The 17540-nt window shown below is 42.2% G+C and overlaps 1 protein-coding gene across 2 annotated transcripts in view; it reads right to left on the reverse strand.

The window, feature by feature from the left end:
* Positions 1 to 17540, reverse strand: part of LMBRD1 (LMBR1 domain containing 1) — a 128035-nt gene that overhangs the window by 9991 nt on the left and 100504 nt on the right. The window contains exon 14 of one of the 2 annotated variants that reach the window (XM_029066599.2): positions 9326 to 9395. The exons of the other annotated variant lie outside the window; for it this stretch is intronic. Within the exon in view, the coding sequence (XP_028922432.1) occupies positions 9326 to 9395 (70 nt within the window). The remainder of the gene's footprint in view (positions 1 to 9325; positions 9396 to 17540) is intronic. 2 annotated transcript variants of the gene reach the window in all.

Here is a 17540-nt window from a genome sequence, read left to right on the forward strand (position 1 = left end):
GGCTTAGAACAGTGCTTGGCACCTAGTAAGTACTTAGACACCATCATTATTATAGTAAATCTTAATACCACTGATCATGACAGTGGTAGACACATATAGCATTAAAAAGCAGCACCCGTGTCCTAAAGCAGGAGTATCAAATCTTCAAAAATTTCATCACTATTACAAAATAGCTTCACTTCCTGAGATCTTTGAGCTGGGGACTATTATTGTTCCATCACCAAATGTACAACATACTGAAAGTATTGATTAAAGCAAAGCTTGGTTGACTTTTAGGTTACATAAAAAAACCCGCAAAGCAGCCTATACGTCATGCTTACAAAGTCAAGGGAATGACGTTTCATGCCCGGGAATTAGAATCCAGATTTGTTCTCATTCCATTAGACCACAATGCTCCTATGTTAATATGTGTTCAGAAACTGAAATAGTAATGATAATTGTGGTATTCTGTTAAGCACTTACTATATTCCAAGCACTCTATTAGAGTGTTGGGGGTAGACAGAAGACAATCAGGTCTGACATGAGGTTCACTGTCTTAGTAGGAGGGAGAACAGGTACTGAATCCCCATTTTACAGAACAGGGAACTAAAATGCAGTGACTTGCTTCAGTTAAGAGACTTGTCCAAGATCACACAGCAGGTAAGTGGAGGAGTGAGGATTAGAACCCAGGTCTTCTGACTCCCAGGCCCAAATTCTTTCCACTAGGCTATATGCTTCCCTTAAAGGATTGCTATGGGTGGTTTTAAAATCTGAGACCTTGAAAAATCATCTATTTTCCTTTGGCTGAATTGGGAAATGGACTGTGTCTCTTAGGATCTCAAAGCTAAAATTTATTCCAAGATTCTGTAGTTGCCTCTGGGTATAAGGGGATTCTAGGAATTCTTATTAATGTCATTGTCAATGCAAATTGGGTGAGGGCTTGAAAAACAGAACCTTTTAAAAAAACTAAATAAGGAGTTTCAAGTACTCCAAACACATGTGAAAATAAAATAGCATGAAAGTTAATTTGGGGGCCAAATATTTGATTTAAACCAATAAACAAGATATTTAACTGGATACTGTGTGCTGACAATATTTTAAATTAGCAAATGTTTTAAACTAAACCAAACAAGCATTTCATCATCTTGTTGGGCCTGACCAATTAAGAGATTGATTTTATAATGACATTTTCTCAACTACAGTAGTCTTAAAACAATTCTATAATCTTACTGCTGGAAATATGTCAAGAGCAAGACAAAAATATTCCTGCAAGAACTAGGCAAAGTGTTAGCTTCACACTTGGAAAGTAAAATTTTGAAAAATCAAATATCTATGATGCAGTTCGCCATGTTCACCCACGCACACAATTATATTAATGAATGGCAGTAACTGAGTGACATGAGATATTGCTTCAGGGCATTGGAATAAAAGAGGTCATATCAAAGTGGTGAATAAATTTTAGGCAAATAAAATCACATGTACCTAAAGCATTTTTTCTACAATCATTTAACGCCCTTTTTATGCATTTTGATATTACTCAGATTATGTAGTCTTGTATTTTTCTTATTTTGGAGTTATTTCTTTATTCAGTGTCTAAACATCTTAAGGGAAGAAAAAAATTACCTTCAATGTACAGATTGGTTCAGTGAGAGGGACCAGTTGTCATAAGGTAACTTCCTCCACTGGTGATTTGCATCAATTTCCTTTTGCAACTTATTCTGAATCTTAAAAATAATTGATTGTTCAGGGGAAAGTGTTCCTGGAAGCATTAAAATTAGAGACCCCAGCAAGGTAATCTGTGACTAGTTTTTATGTTCCTTGACTGGATCATAGCTGCTTGGCATTAGAAAGGTCCTTCCATAATACAAACAATGCAAAAAGCTTCCTATCATTTTGTGATCAAAGTAAAAGGTAATGATTATAAAGAAGGAAGGGAGAACCATAATTTTGACTCCCTAGACAGCCAGTTAAGGATCTGCTCTAAGGATAAAGCTTATATTGCTTTATGAATTTGCTTTCCAATGTCTACCATTATTTCTGTGAAAGGGGAAATTTTAATTTCTGACTGGTCAAGGCAGTTTTAATAAGTTTAGATTTCATTAATCTTACTAAAAAATGCTTTGCCTTTTGCACCTAGATTAATGATTTTTTCTTCACAAAAAGCTATTAATGCATTATCCACAATGTGTGGTAGTCTTTAAAGTCCAATCGGGTTTCATAATTTGATTTGAGCAGCAATTCAGAAATCCTAAAGATTCCTGAAAAGCAAGTAACATAATCAGAAAAAAGTATCTGATGATAAAAATACTTGTCATTATTCATAGATTAGAGGTGGGGAGAGGATAGAAGTAGTGCGGTCAGCTAAGAGCCTTCAGTAAATCAAGCACAGGGTAGTAGAGCCTGGTTTATGTACCTATTGGTCATATTTATTGTACGCTTACTATGTGAAGAGCACTGCATTAAGTGTTTGGGAAGGTACAATACAGCAGAATCAGCAGACTTTCCCTGCCCTTAACAAGATTAGTGTCTAGATGACATTCTTCCAGTCTAGAGGATGAGGTCACCACAAATTGATAATGGATTAGATTTAGAGGAAAATAAATGAAAGATATCAAAGGTAATTGATGTTCTAAATAGGTAATCACAAAAAAGGGCTAGTCTAAACATAAAGACTCAATGGTATTTATTGATCGTTCACTGTGTGTAGAGCACTGTGCTAAGCACTTGGAAGAGTATAATGCCTAAGAGTTGGTAGATACGTTCTCTGCCCAAGGAGATGACAGTCTATAGTTTTCCAAAACTATTGACCAATAGCTGCTGAGAGTATACCTATTGAAACACCTGTAATTCCCACACCAACCCAGAACCACAAGAAATGTCAAAAATATAAAAAATGTAACCTTAAAATGTAATGGGTGTTAAAAATAGGTCATCTTCATTATAGTATATCTGATTTAATGGTGTCTTTAAATAGATTACCACTCCACACTTGGACCTCTCTCAGATTTTTGGGTCTGCAAAACTAAATTTACAAGATGATTTTACCTTAGGATTTCATCATTATTAAGCCAATTTCTATTCCAAATTAAAGGTGAAAAGATATGCCCAAGTGCTAGCAAAATCTCTCTTAAAGGAAGCTTTATACGAAGCACTGCACAAAGATTATTTTAATACAGAATTTTTAGACATTGTTACTATAACAACTTCTACCCAAGAATTGTATTCCTTTAAGCAAGAAATTATAAGTCAAGCAACTATACCAGCAATTCTCATCTTTAGAGCAGTACAATGAAATATGTCACCTTACTGATATATTTTTGTCCAATTTTCTACTAAAACTATAGTTTCACTTAATTGTTATGAATATTTTCAATATGTACTTTGGCTAGAATGTGATGAGGGAATATCTAACATCAGTGTGGCTCTGTGGAAAGAGCCCAGGCTTGGGAGTCAGAGGTCATGGGTTCTAATCCCGGCTCTGCCACTTATCACTTATCAGCTGTGTGACTTTGGGCAAGTCACTTCACTTCTCTGTGCCTCAGTTTCCTCATCTGTAAAATGGGGATTAAGACTATGAGCTCAACGTGATTACCTTGTATTAACCCCAGTGCTTAGAATACTGCTTTGCACATAGTAAGTGCTGAAATACCATTATTATTATGCCCATGCAATACCTGAGAACCTGCCTGTGTACAGGTATAGATGTAGAGTCAGTTATGTAATGCCTGGTTTGCATTTTTGGGTAAACACCTGTACTAGTCCATTCTGAGTTATTCATAAGTTTCCTGTGCAAAGCAGCATTTGAGGAAAATAAGTCATCTGAGATGTTTATGATGAAGCTGTTTAATATTTAAAGGGATTTTTCCATTTAGTTGAAATAGGTTTGAAAATGATAATTACAAAATGTGTGAGGCATCCATATTAGAGATTAACAGCATCAGATACTTGAGCTTTGTTGATTCACACATCCCCTCAGTTTAGTGATAAGATGTAACAAAGTTGCAAAGCCAGATGCCTTCAAACAGTTAATGCACAAGACCTATTACCACCAAGTTTTCCCACCCAGATTTTTACGTGGCAAAGTAGAGTGGAAATAGATTGAATTTTTTAATTGAAAACTCTTTCAAGTTTGCTTTCAAATAAACCGAAGTTGCAAACTTCACAGAGCTGCAAAGTTGCAAAGTCCTTCATTTGTTCTCCAAACATCAAATCAACTCATCTCTCTCAATCAATGGTAGTTCTTGAGCACTTATGCAATGAACAGCACTGCAGTTAAGTGTTTGAGGGAGTACAGAGGTCGGTAGACATGTTTCTTGCCCGCGAGAGCTTACATCTCCCATATTCAATCATCAAATTCTGTTGGTTCTACCTTCATAACATTGTTAAAATCCACCTTTTCCTCTGCAACCACACTCCTATCACAGTGATCCAAGCACCTATTCTATCCCGCCATGACTACTGCATCAGCCTCCTTGATGACCTCCCTTCCTCCTTTCACTCCGCTGCCTGGATCATTTTTCTTAAAACCATTCAGTCCATGTCTTCCTCAAGATCCTCAAGATCCTCCAGTGGTTGTCCATCTACCTCTGCATCAGGCAGAAAGTCTTTACCATCAACTTTAAAGCAATCAGCTTTACCCACCTTTCCTTGCTGATTTCCTGCTCAAGTACAGCACTTGACTCCTATAAGGCCAACTTACTCACTGTAATAATAATGTTGGTATTTGTTAAGCGCTTACTATGTGCCGAGCACTGTTCTAAGCGCTGGGGTAGACATAGGGGAATCAGGTTGTCCCACGTGGGGCTCACAGTCTTAATCCCCATTTTACAGTTGAGGGAACTGAGGCACAGAGAAGTGAAGTGACTTGCCCACAGTCACACAGCCGACAAGTGGCAGAGCTGGGATTCGAACTCACGAGCCCTGACTCCAAAGCCCGTGCTCTTTCCACTGAGCCACGCTGCTTCTCACTATACCTCACTGAATGACCACCGATCCCTTGCCCACATCCTCCCTTAGACCTAGAACTCCCTCCTCTTTCATATGTGGAAAACCACCACCCTCCTCATGTTTGGAGCCTAAAAGCACATCTCCAAGAGACCTCATTTCCACTACTCCCTCTCCCTTGTGAGTCACCCAGGCACTTGGATTTCTACCCTTTAAGCATTTTATATTCACCCCACTTTAAGCCCTACAGGAGTTACATCCCTAACAACAATTTTAATAAGCCTCCCCTTCTAGACTGCAAACTCCCTTGGGCAGGGAATATGTCTACTAACTCTGATGTACTGTAATCTCCTAGTCACTTAGTCTAGTGCTCTGCATACAGTAAGCACTCAGTAAAAACCACTGACTGATCAGATAATCTTATCAGGTGCACCTGAGGAATCGGAGCTACCAAAATATCTGGGCTTGCCAGGTGAGTTCCATCACAGTTTCCTCTTTTCCTCCCCACCACCCCTTTCCACAGGGTCTCTGGCCCAGGCACGTTTTTCCCCTCTCCAGTTTCCCTTTGATGAGAAAGGAAAAGCAGTTGTCCCAAATTTACTTTAGCAATTTTCAGAAGAAAACTGCTAAAGTCTAACCTTTAGTTCCAAGGCAAGGCTGATTTTATATATATGACACACACACACACATATATCTCCTTGTATACAGTCTGTCTTTGCATGGTCAATACCTTCTTCCTCAGCTCCACACCACTCTCTGTTCTTATACACATGTGGTTAGGGAAAGAATGTTCCTAGTCTGGTAAGTCTCAGACCTTTACAGATAAGCCACTCATGACAGACAACATAAAGGTATAGGAACATTTACCCTATACTAACAAGACATCACCCCCATGGTGCCAGAATGAGTGGTCTGACACTTGGTGACAGGAATATGAACTGTGTTGTGATTAAATGAATACTCTTCCATTAGGATTACCAACTGCATCAGATTTTGAGATGGGGTGGTCCCAAGACACAGAGCAGGGGGCGGGGTTCACAGAGTTCATGGATGTCAAGAAAACTTAGGGCTCTCTGGATAAGGAGGGTATTTTGGTAAGTGGCTAGTAAGCACTGCCTCAGTGATGTGGAGTACTGCTATTTTGGAAGACCAAAAGTCTTGAGTACTTTTTAATAATAATAATGTTGGTATTTGTTAAGTGCTTACTATGTGCCGAGCACTGTTCTAAGCGCTGGGGTAGACACAGGGGAATCAGGATGTCCCACGTGGGGCTCACAGTCTTAATCCCCATTTTACAGATGAGGTAACTGAGGCACAGAGAAGTTAAGTGACTTGCCCACAGTCACACAGCCGACAAGTGGCAGAGCTGGGATTCGAACTCATGACCTCTGATTCCAAAGCCCATGCTCTTTACACTGAGCCACGCTGCTTCTCTATGCCTCTGGTCTGGAACACCTTACCTATTTAGATGACCACTCTAACCACCTTCAAAGTCTTATCAAAAGTACATCTCTTCCAAGGGGCCTTCCCTAAGGCCACATTTGCTCTTCTCCCACTCCCTTGGCATCACCCTTGCACTTAGATTTGCACGCTTTATTCACCTTGTCCCCCTCAGCCCCAAAGTAATAATAATGTTGGCATTTGTTAAGCGCTTACTATGTGCAGAGCACTGTTCTAAGCACTGGGGTAGATACAGGCTAATCAGGTTGTCCCACGTGAGGCTCACAATCTTCATCCCCATTTTCCAGATGAAGTAACTGAGGCACAGAGAAGTGAAGTGACTTGCCCACAGTCACACAGCTGACAAGTGGCAGAGCCGGGAGTCGAACTCATGACCTCTGACTCCGAAGCCCAGGCTCTTTCCACTGAGCCATACTGCAGTACACATTCATAATTAATACTGTATCACCTTTTAGACTGTAAGCTCATTGTGAGCAAGGAATGCATCTACAAACTCTGTTACACAGTACTCTCCCAAGCACTTGGGACAGTGCTCTGCACACAGTACGTGCTTGGTAAATATGATTTACTGAGCAATAGTAAAGACCAAATGGTGGGAAAAGAGTCAGTACTCGATAACAGCCACCCAAAATCTAATTATGGAAAAAAGACTCGAAGTGAAGGAGAAAAGGAGGAAGGGGGCCTGGATATCAGCTAGCTATCACCTACATGTCCCCTCTAGCAGTTTAGCACTAAAGGTTTTGCAGCTCTTAGTCCTCCAGTATTCATCCCATTTGATGAGCTATTGAGATAACATCTACCCTTAAGAAGAATTATTTAGCCTCTCACTGTTATTTAACCTCAAACTGAAAAATCTAAAGCCCAAAAAACGTTATCTTTGGAATAAGCCTTAGATACATCAAATACTACCCCACCAAGAGTAATGTACTCTAGGATGGGGAATTGGGCACATATTATGATATCTACACCTATTTATATAGTAGTTAGATTTATAAAACCTTTACAATAATCATAGCATACTTTAAGCACTTGAATTGAATATCATTGAATTGAATATCACAATTCTGGAAGGAAGAGAAGATTGAAAAAAACCTGGACAAGGAATTAAGAGCACAGGATTAACTATAATCAATTACCTGTCATTTATACAAAGACATGGCAGGAATTGAACAGGAGGAGAGTAACAAAAGATGACAACAATCATTTGTTTAAGATTTTACCTTGTCAGGTTAGTTAGAAATCTTATTCAACTAAAGGATTTCTTAAATTGTTAAGGGAAAACCATTTAAGTCTCTAACATATATAACCAAATAGTTCAGATTGGAAGAGGGAAGAATCACCTGTTGGACCTGCACAGCATGAACATACTGCAAAGAGATTTGCTGAACATCTTCCTCCTTTAAACTGTAAGCTCCTTATGGGCAGGGAATGTGTCTACCAAATCTGTTATATGTACTCTCCCAAGCATTTAGTACAGTGTTCCATGTACGGTAAGCCTCCAATAAATGTGACTAATATAGAATAATTTCTAAGCCAGTAATAGCTAAGTGTATATACGCCCAAAGGAAAGTAGTATACCATGAGCTTCCATGAATTCCTACTACAGATCTGATTTGGAGGGATCAAGCATACTAGTATAATGTTGACAACTATCATCGCTGACGCCAACTAACCCATTTGGCCCTTCCATATAAATGGTCTGGGGCTGTCTGAGTTTCCTAGGAAGTGCATGGCGTTTTTGTAAGGCACTCAGTGGTGCCGTGAGCTGGAACTGTAGGAATTTGGGGATGATTTGACTCAGCAAACAAAAGTGTGATCCACAAATTGTGGATGGAAACCATGATCTATATTCACAACTCCAGCTTAAGACCCACTGCTGATTCCTGATGTAAGAGATCCCAAATTCAAAATGAAACTCCCATTGGTTTGCGTTTTATTGAGATAAATTTGTTCTTCAAATTTTGCCCATAGAGGAGACTTGAGGGTGGGGAGAAGTCAAAAGTTTGAGACTGAGAATCAGGAGACTTGGGTTCTAGTCCCAATTCTATAATTAGGAGAGCTGCCTGATGCAAGACTAAGTTCGTTGTGGGTGGGGAATATGTGTTATCTTGTGCTGAGAACACAATAGTGAAGAAAATTCTAGGGTGTGCTGCACAGTAGATAAGCCCAGTATTAATCTTGAAAGTAGCTGACTAAAGGGGACCACAGGGAACTCAGCAGCAACCAAGGGAACTGCCTTGGATTGCAGATCATAAAAACCTTGTATGCTCACTTGTGATATTTGCACTCCTGCCCACCCATTTGTCCAGTGCACAGATAATAATGATAATGCTGGTGGTATTCAAGGGCTTACTCTGTGCCAAGCATTGAACTAGGCACTGAAGTAGATGCACGATAATCAAGTTAGACATAGCCTATGAGTTCTATGTGGGACAGGGACTAAGTAGGAGGGATAACATGCACCAAATCCCCATTTTACAAATGAGGAATCTGAGGCACAGAAAGGTTAAGCAATTCACCCAAGGTCCCAAGTGGTAAAGCCAGGATTACAACCCATGTCCTTTGTCTTCCAGGCAGTACTCTGCATACAGTAAGATCTCAATAAATGCCATTGATTAATTCATTCCAGACCCATGCTTTTTCCACTAGGCTTCTATGCTTCTCAGTATTCCATACCATATATTCACAACACTCCATATGCAAGCAGGAACCACGAAATACAAATGGCACTCTACAAACCAATATCTATTTTGTGCAGATTCTCAGTCACGAAACTCCATCTTGCTATTGAGCAGAGATTTCAAATTACAGTACTACCATTCTACTCTCTTATTTCGGGAATATAAAAACACTAAGAGTCTCCCTAAACTCAAGTTCAGGACAACACTCCACTGTAATTACTTTTAAATCCACTTCTGAAAAGTTTCAAAATCCATCTTACCTCCCGGAGCATCTGCATCACATTTCTTAGGGATAAATGATGTTGAGTTTCCTTTGTGCGTCACATTACTCTGGGAGGGGTGGGAGAGGAAGAAAAATACTTTTACGTGATAAGTTTTTTAATTCCACTTTCTCATTGAAATAAGTTATAGGCACAGAACATTTAGTTCTCATAATGCGAGCTCTTTAAAAATAAGAAATGCACCTTTTGTTTTTATTGCCCTTCCCCAATTACTTAGTAGAGTGCTCAACTCAGCAGATGCTCTACAAACACTATTGATTATGATAATGAGAGAGAGAGAGAATGGAGACAAACTTACAATGTCTTCATTGCTTCTTAAACTCCTAGAACTTGTTAGACATATAACACAAGGTAGCATTCAAACCATTTAGATGTTTTGAATTTTTGGAGTCTACATTCATTCATTCAGTAGTATTAATTGAGTGCTATGTGCAGACCACTGTACTAAGCGCTTGGAATATACAATTCGGCAATAAATAGAGACAATCCCTGCCCAGTGACATTGCCGGAAGGAGCTTTAAGACAACCACATGAATCTCAAATATATACCTTTTAGCATCACCATCAGCAGTAATGGCTACCATAAACCAATGCTACATGGGTAGTGTACATTAAGGGCTATGAAAATTTCTTCTAGACTCTTGACACTAGAAACCTGTATGACACTGACGATAAGTATCATGTCCATTGATTTTACTATGCTCCCCAAAAATCTTAGTACCCGGTTCTCCACAGGGTAAGCATCCAAATACTCTTAACTGATATTAAAACTATTTATAAAGATGTGTCGATTTAGCATCTCATTCCCCTTTTAGTCCATGAATGAAACTTGACAAAATCCCATTAACCCAATAGTATTAAAGGTATCTTAGTACTACTGGGTTAATGGGATTTTATCAAGTTTCTAATTTCAATTTGTAAATTTTAGGACTAAGATTTACAAACAGATATCTTTGGTCAATCTATGGATGCCAAAGAAATTTTAAGATCTGAGTTGGAGGTCTACTTCTATATTCTTCCTTAATTGCCGCTCTCTCCAGCGGAGGCCTCTCCTTCTCCCACTCCCCCAGATTCACCGGTAAGGGAGGAGGCGTCGGCTTCCTCCTCTCACCCCGTTGCCACTTCCACACTATCCCTCCTCCCCCCTCCCTCTCCTTCCCCTCCTTCGAAGCCCATATCATTCGCCTCTACCACCCACTCCAGTTACTTGTCGCCGTCATCTACCGCCCTCCCGGTCCCACCTCCGACTTCTTCAACCACCTTGACCCCTTTCTCACCTTCCTTCTCTCCTTCTCTCTGCCCACTCTGATCCTTGGAGACTTCAACATCCATACGGATGTACCCGACGACTCCTCTGCCGCCCGCCTGCTATCCCTCCTCGACTCTGCCGACCTCCTCCTCCACCATACCGCGCCCACTCACCGACTCGGATACACCCTCGATCTCGTCATCTCCTACCGCTGCACTATCTCCTCCCTCACCAACTCTGAAATCCCTCTCTCTGACCATAACCTTCTCACCTGCCTCATCTCTCACACTCCCTCCCCCCTGCAAATCTTCACTACTGCCCCACAGAGACCTCCGCTCTCTCGATCCCATCCGTCTTTCCAATAGCATCTCTCCTCACCTTGCCGCCCTGTCCTCTCTTCCCACTCTCGACGATCAGGTCTCCGCTCTCAACTCCACCCTCTCTACTCATCTCGACTCTCTTGCCCCCCTTTCCCTCCGCCGCTCTCGCTCCACTAACCCACAGCCCTGGATCACCTCCTCCGTCCGCCTCCTACGCTCCTATGCTCGAGCTGCTGAGCGCTGCTGGCGAAAGTCCAAGCACCAAGCCGACCTCACACACTTCAAATTTATCCTTTCCTGCCTTAACTCTGCCCTCTCCTCCGCCAGGCAAAGCTTCTTCTCCTCCTTCATCGACACCCATGCCCGTCAAAGTTCCGGACCTTTAACTCTCTCCTTAGGCCCCCTGTTCCTCCCCCTCCCCCATCTCTCACCCCCAATGATCTGGCCACCTATTTCCTCACGAAAATCAACACGATCAGGTCTGAGCTCCCCAAAGTCACCCCTCCGCCTCTCCCCTCCCCCCCACCGACCCCCTCCCCTACTTTCCCATCCTTCCCTGCAGTATCCTCAGAGGAGATCTCCTCCCTCGTCACAAGTGCCACCCCCTCCACCTGCACCTCGGACCCCATTCCCTCTCACCTTCTTAAAACCATCGCCCCTGCCCTCCTACCTTCCTTAACTTCTATTTTTAACCATTCAATCTCCAAGGGCTCCTTCCCCTCTGCCTTCAAACATGCCCACGTCTCCTCCATCCTAAAAAAACCCGCTCTCGACCCCACTTCCCCCTCCAGTTATCGCCCTATCTCCCTACTACCCTTCCTTTCCCAAATCCTAGAACGAGTCGTCTACAATCGATGCTTAGTATTCCTTAACTCCCATTCTCTCCTAGACCCCCTCCAATCTGGCTTCCGTCCCCTCCACTCTACCGAGACTGCTCTCTCTAAGGTCACCCATGACCTCCTTCTTGCCAAATCCAATGGCTCCTACTCCATTCTAATCCTCCTTGACCTCTCTGCTGCCTTTGACACTGTCGACCATCCCCTCCTCCTCCATACCTTATCTCACCTTGGCTTCACAGACTCTGTCCTCTCCTGGTTCTCCTCTTACCTCTCTGGCCGGTCATTCTCGGTCTCCTTCGCTGGAGCCTCCTCCCCCTCCCATCCTTTAACTGTTGGAGTTCCTCAAGGGTCAGTTCTTGGCCCTCTTCTGTTCTCCATTTACACTCACTCCCTCAGTGAACTCATTCGCTCTCACGGCTTTGACTACCATCTCTACGCAGATGACACGCAGATCTACATCTCCGCCCCGTCCTCTCCCCCTCCCTTCAGGCTCGCATCTCCTCCTGCCTCCAGGACGTCTCCACCTGGATGTCAGCCCGCCACCTAAAACTCAACATGAGCAAGACTGAGCTCCTCATCTTCCCTCCCAAACCCGGTCCTCTCCCAGACTTCTCTATCACCGTGGATGGTACGACCATCCTTCCGTCTCTCAGGCCCGCAATCTCAGTGTTATCCTTGACTCGTCTTTCTCGTTCACCCCACACATCCTATCCATTACCAAGACCTGCCGGTTTCACCTCTACAATATCGCCAAGATCCGCCCTTTCCTCTCCACCCAAACGGCTACCTTACTGTTACGGGCTCTCGTTATATCCTGGCTAGACTACCGTGTCAGCCTTCTCTCTGACCTCCCTTCCTCCTCTCTCGCCCCGCTCCGGTCTATTCTTCACTCCGCTGCCCGGCTCATCTTCCTGCAGAAACAATCTGGGCATGTCACTCCCCTTCTTAAACAACTCCAGTGGTTGCCTATCGACCTCCGCTCCAAACAAAAACTCCTCACTCTAGGCTTCAAGGCTCTCCATCACCTTGCCCCTTCCTACCTCTCCTCCCTTCTCTCTCTTTCTACCGCCCACCCCGCACGCTCCGCTCCTCTGCTGCCCACCTCCTCACCGTCCCTCGGTCTCCCCTATCCCGCCGTCGACCCCTGGGTCACGTCCTCCCGCGGTCCTGGAACGCCCTCCCTCCTCACCTCCGCCAAACTGATTCTCTTTCCCTCTTCAAAACCCTACTTAAAACTCACCTCCTCCAAGAGGCGTTCCCAGACTGAGCTCCTCTTCTCCCTCTATTCCCTCTGCCATCCCCCCTTTACCTCTCCGCAGCTTAACCCTCTTTTTCCCCTTTTCCCTCTGCTCCTCCACCTCTCCCTTCCCATCCCCACAGCACTGTACTCGTCCGCTCAACTGTATATATTTTCGTTACCCTATTTATTTTGTTAATGAATTGTACATCGCCTTGATTCTATTTAGTTGCCATTGTTTTTACGAGATGTTCTTCCCCTTGACTCTATTTATTGCCATTGTTCTTGTCTGTCCGTCTCCCCCGATTAGACTGTAAGCCCGTCAAACGGCAGGGACTGTCTCTATCTGTTGCCGACTTGTTCATCCCAAGCGCTTAGTACAGTGCTCTGCACATAATAAGCGCTCAATAAATACTATTGAATGAATGAATGCTTCCACAAAAACAAAACTAAAGAAGAGACAGGTAGGGTGATTTTCTCATAGTTCTGTAAATGCAATAACAGTTACCAGCCGGGAGTGCCCTCTAGTGGCCGCCAGTTTTTACATAGAAATAACCAGCTAAAAGACAGTTAAGTCTATAACGCTGTAGTGGAGATGAGAAACTAAACAAGGAATGAGATGAACATGGGATTTCATAGTGTATTGGGGATTTCATAATGTATTTCATAATGTATTTCATAATAATGTATTACATAATACATAGTTAATGTATTACATTAATACATAGCTAATGTATGACGACAAAAATCAGAGACGAATATGAACTGGCACCTAGCAGCTGACATCCTGAAGCAGGGAAGGGCAAGTAAGAGCAGGAGATAGCCTTCTGGATAAGTCATCAATAATAATAATAATCATGTTCGTATTTGTTAAGCTCTTACTATGTGCAGAGCACTGTTCTCAGTGCTGGGGGAGATACAGGGTAATCAGGTTGTCCCACGTGAGGCTCATGTCTTCATCCCCATTTTACAGATGAGGGCACTGAGACACAGAGAAGTCAAGTGACTTGCCCACAGTCACACAGCTGACAAGTGGCAGAGCCAGGAATCGAACCCATGATCTCTGACTCCCAAGCTGGTGCTCTTTCCACTGAGCCATGCTGCTTCTCTAACAACTATTTGGACTACTGTACTTCTAAGGTCCGGATCACAAAATTAGGAAGTAGCATGGCCAAATGGGAAGCGCACATCCTGGGAGTCAGCAAACCAAGGTTCTAATTCCAGCTTTGCCACCTGCCTAGTATATGACTTGGGCAAGCTACTTCAATGATCTGTATCTCAATTTCTTCAACTGTAAAATGGAGATTCCATATCCATTCACACTCCTAACTAGACTGTGATTCCAGTGTGGGATGAGGGCAATGTTCAGCCTGCTTAACTTGCATCTACCCCAGCACACAGAACAATGTTTGATACATAGTAAGTGCTTAAACACCATTAGAAACATTTCAAATGTGTAACTTATATGACAAGTGTTTCTGAAGACAAGGCAGGAGATAAGGTTCTTGCATGGCCGAGCCCTAAATGAAGTATAACGCAAAGTATATTAATGCTTTTCCAAGTTCCAAACATTGGGCAAAATGTACATTTTAAAACATTGACAAGAAATACAGTTATATGGTCTTCCAGCAATGTGATTTTGTATCATATTTTGAACCAGATTTTTTGGAGGATATATGTAAATAATTTGTTTTTCACTCTAGCCAACAAAGGTTCCTTGGTCTAAATAATATTGAGTGTGGTATGTGTTAAGTGCTTATTTTGCACCAAGCACTGTGCAAAGTGTGAGGTAGATACAGGATAATCAGATCTATCCTGTCCCATGAGGGTCAGTGACTGTGGCCAATCTAAGAGGAAGAGAAAATGGGTACTTAGTCCCCATTTGAAAAATGAGGAAATTAAGGAAAAAAATAATTAAATGACTTGCCCAAGGTGTCAAAGCAGGCAGGTGGTGGAGCTGGATTCAAACCCAGGTATCCTGACCCAGTCCCGTGCTCTTACCACTATACCACACTATACCACAGAGATCTGTTATTATCTAATACTAAATTAAAAGAGGCATAACTCAGTATCTTCAAGTCAAAGTACTTGAAATGCAGAAGAAAGGAAGGGGGATGTTTTAGACCATAAACTTTGTGGTACCAAAGTATGCTATACAATTATGTTATTAAAATTAAATGGCATTATCTCGAAAGAGTGCTAAACAGATGAACATAATTGAGATGCTAAGTAAATAATGTCTGCTATCTTGAAAAGTTCACCAAGATTCCCAGGGATGTTCCCTGATTGATCAGCCAACCTATTCAGAATTGAAGGTGTTTGCCTGACATTTTCCTCATGATAGCATAAAATGTTTAATTTATTCTATTCCAGATAACATACAATAAAGATCCCAGAAACTGGAAGATTATAGTTTCAGTGTGCACAAGAACAAACTGACATGCAAGAGGTTTGGTCCACTTTGCCTCTCAGACTACTGCTATAAATACATTACAAAAATCTTACTCAGCCAGAGCTTGTCATCAGGGATAAATATTTAGAACTTGTCACAGAATTATGAGACCTAAGAAGAACATTGATTAAATCAAGACAGCCAATATGCCTTTTGGGAGGCTGGCAGGCAAAATACAAGGTAGCCAATGTGGCATCAAGTTATAAAACAAACTGAAATCACAAGTTTGGCTGTGAGTTGGGCTGTGAGAAATCCAACTGTCATAAATGTGAGCACCCATTTGGTGCAATGCTCTGTCCTAGGTGCTTGGAAAATAGAGAATGAATTGATATGTTCCTTGTGTTAAGCGTTAAGCATTAAGCATTAGTGAAGCAATGTGGCTCAGTGGAAAGAGCCTGGGTTTAGGAGTCAGAGGTCGTGGGTTCTAATTCCAGCTCCGCCACATATCAGCTGTGTGACTTTGAGCAAGTCACTTCACTTCTCTATGCCTCAGTTACCTCAACTGTAAAATGGAGATGAAGACTGTGAGCCCCTCATGGAACAACCTGATTACCTTGTATTTTCCCCAGCGCTTAGAACAGTGCTTTGCACACCGTAAGCACTTAAATACCATAATAATAATAATAATGATAACATATACTCTAGTGAAGACAAATATTATTCATATTTATTGAGTGCTGATTATGAGCAAAGCATTGTACTACGCACTCGGGAGAGTACAATATGACATCAGACATATTCCTGCCCACAAGCTCATAGTCTAGAGGGGAACACAAAAATATAAATGAATAGATAAATGAATAAGATGTATATGTGCTAAGGGGAAGGGAAGAAGGATGAAGGAAGGAGCAAGTATAAGCAGCGCAGAAGGAAATGGGAGAAGAAGACAGAAGGGATCAGTCAGGGAAGACTTCCTGGAGGAGATGTGCCTTCAATAAGGCTTTGAAGTGGGAGATGATTAATCTGAACTAAAAATACTTACAAGAAGTTGAAATATATAATTGAATATACAATTGAATAGACATATCTGGGAGTGCTGAGGATGGTTAAAAAGTCCCAAAGTGCTACAGTTGGCTGATGAGTTTACAGGGTGCTATTGGAATTAACTGAGGAAGGCTCATAGGACATGGGATTTGAGGTGGTTTTGAATGTAGGAAGAGCTGTGGTCAGACGGAATAGTGAAATGGGGAAGCAGGGTGAACGAAGGGAGAGGGTGACAAAGTCAAGAGTGAAGAACTGCTAGAAGGTTGGCTTAAGAAGGGCAAAGGGACCAAGTTAAGAATAGTAGGTGAAGGGGAAAGAGGTAAGATGGAATGAGACGGTTGAAAGTTTTGTAGCTGACTTGTAACTTCTTTGATATGAAGAGTTAGAGGAAGCCAAGGGGAGATTTTAAGGGGACATAGGCCAAGCAATGCTTCAAGAATATTTTCCATGCAGCAGTGTGTATTATATACTGGAGAAGGGATGGAGGCAGGGACACAGTGAGAAAGCTGATCCAATAGCCTAGCCACAATACGGACCAAAATTTCATCAGGGTGAAAAGGAAAGGGCAGATCTGGTAGATACATAGGAAGAATCGGTTACATCTGGCTGACCATGAAAAAATGAGTAATGTTGCAGGCTTCTGGGACATGGAAAACGGTAATATTTCTGAATCAGAAGAAAAAGTTAGGAAGAGTGGTTTTAAAAGGAAAATTGAGGAATTCTGTTTTAGACTGTATGGGAACAAAGGGGTTAGTGTTGACACATTCCTGGTCAAGGGCTTGTATTTTAGCTAGACAGCAGCAGAGAGGAACAGGACTTCAAATGGCAAGTTTAAGGATTACCTGAACCACCCACAGAAGTGACTATAGAGTGACCACACAGTGACCACCACCGCCCCAATTAAGCTGACCATGTGGTCTCAACAGGACCAAGCATGCACAGAAGTAAAGATGAGATTTTTTATGTAAGAAAAGACTCTCTTGCATGGATCACACCAAACATGTGTAACATGCCAGCAGTCTAGGTCTGCACAACTAACTGTGTGAATGGGGCTCATGAACCGTGAGCACTAACATTGAGCCCTCTGTGAAATAGGAGCCTGCAGAATGTCTT

The sequence above is a fragment of the Ornithorhynchus anatinus genome, chromosome 1 (assembly GCF_004115215.2).
Source record: "Ornithorhynchus anatinus isolate Pmale09 chromosome 1, mOrnAna1.pri.v4, whole genome shotgun sequence".
NCBI classification, from domain to species: Eukaryota; Metazoa; Chordata; class Mammalia; order Monotremata; family Ornithorhynchidae; genus Ornithorhynchus; species Ornithorhynchus anatinus.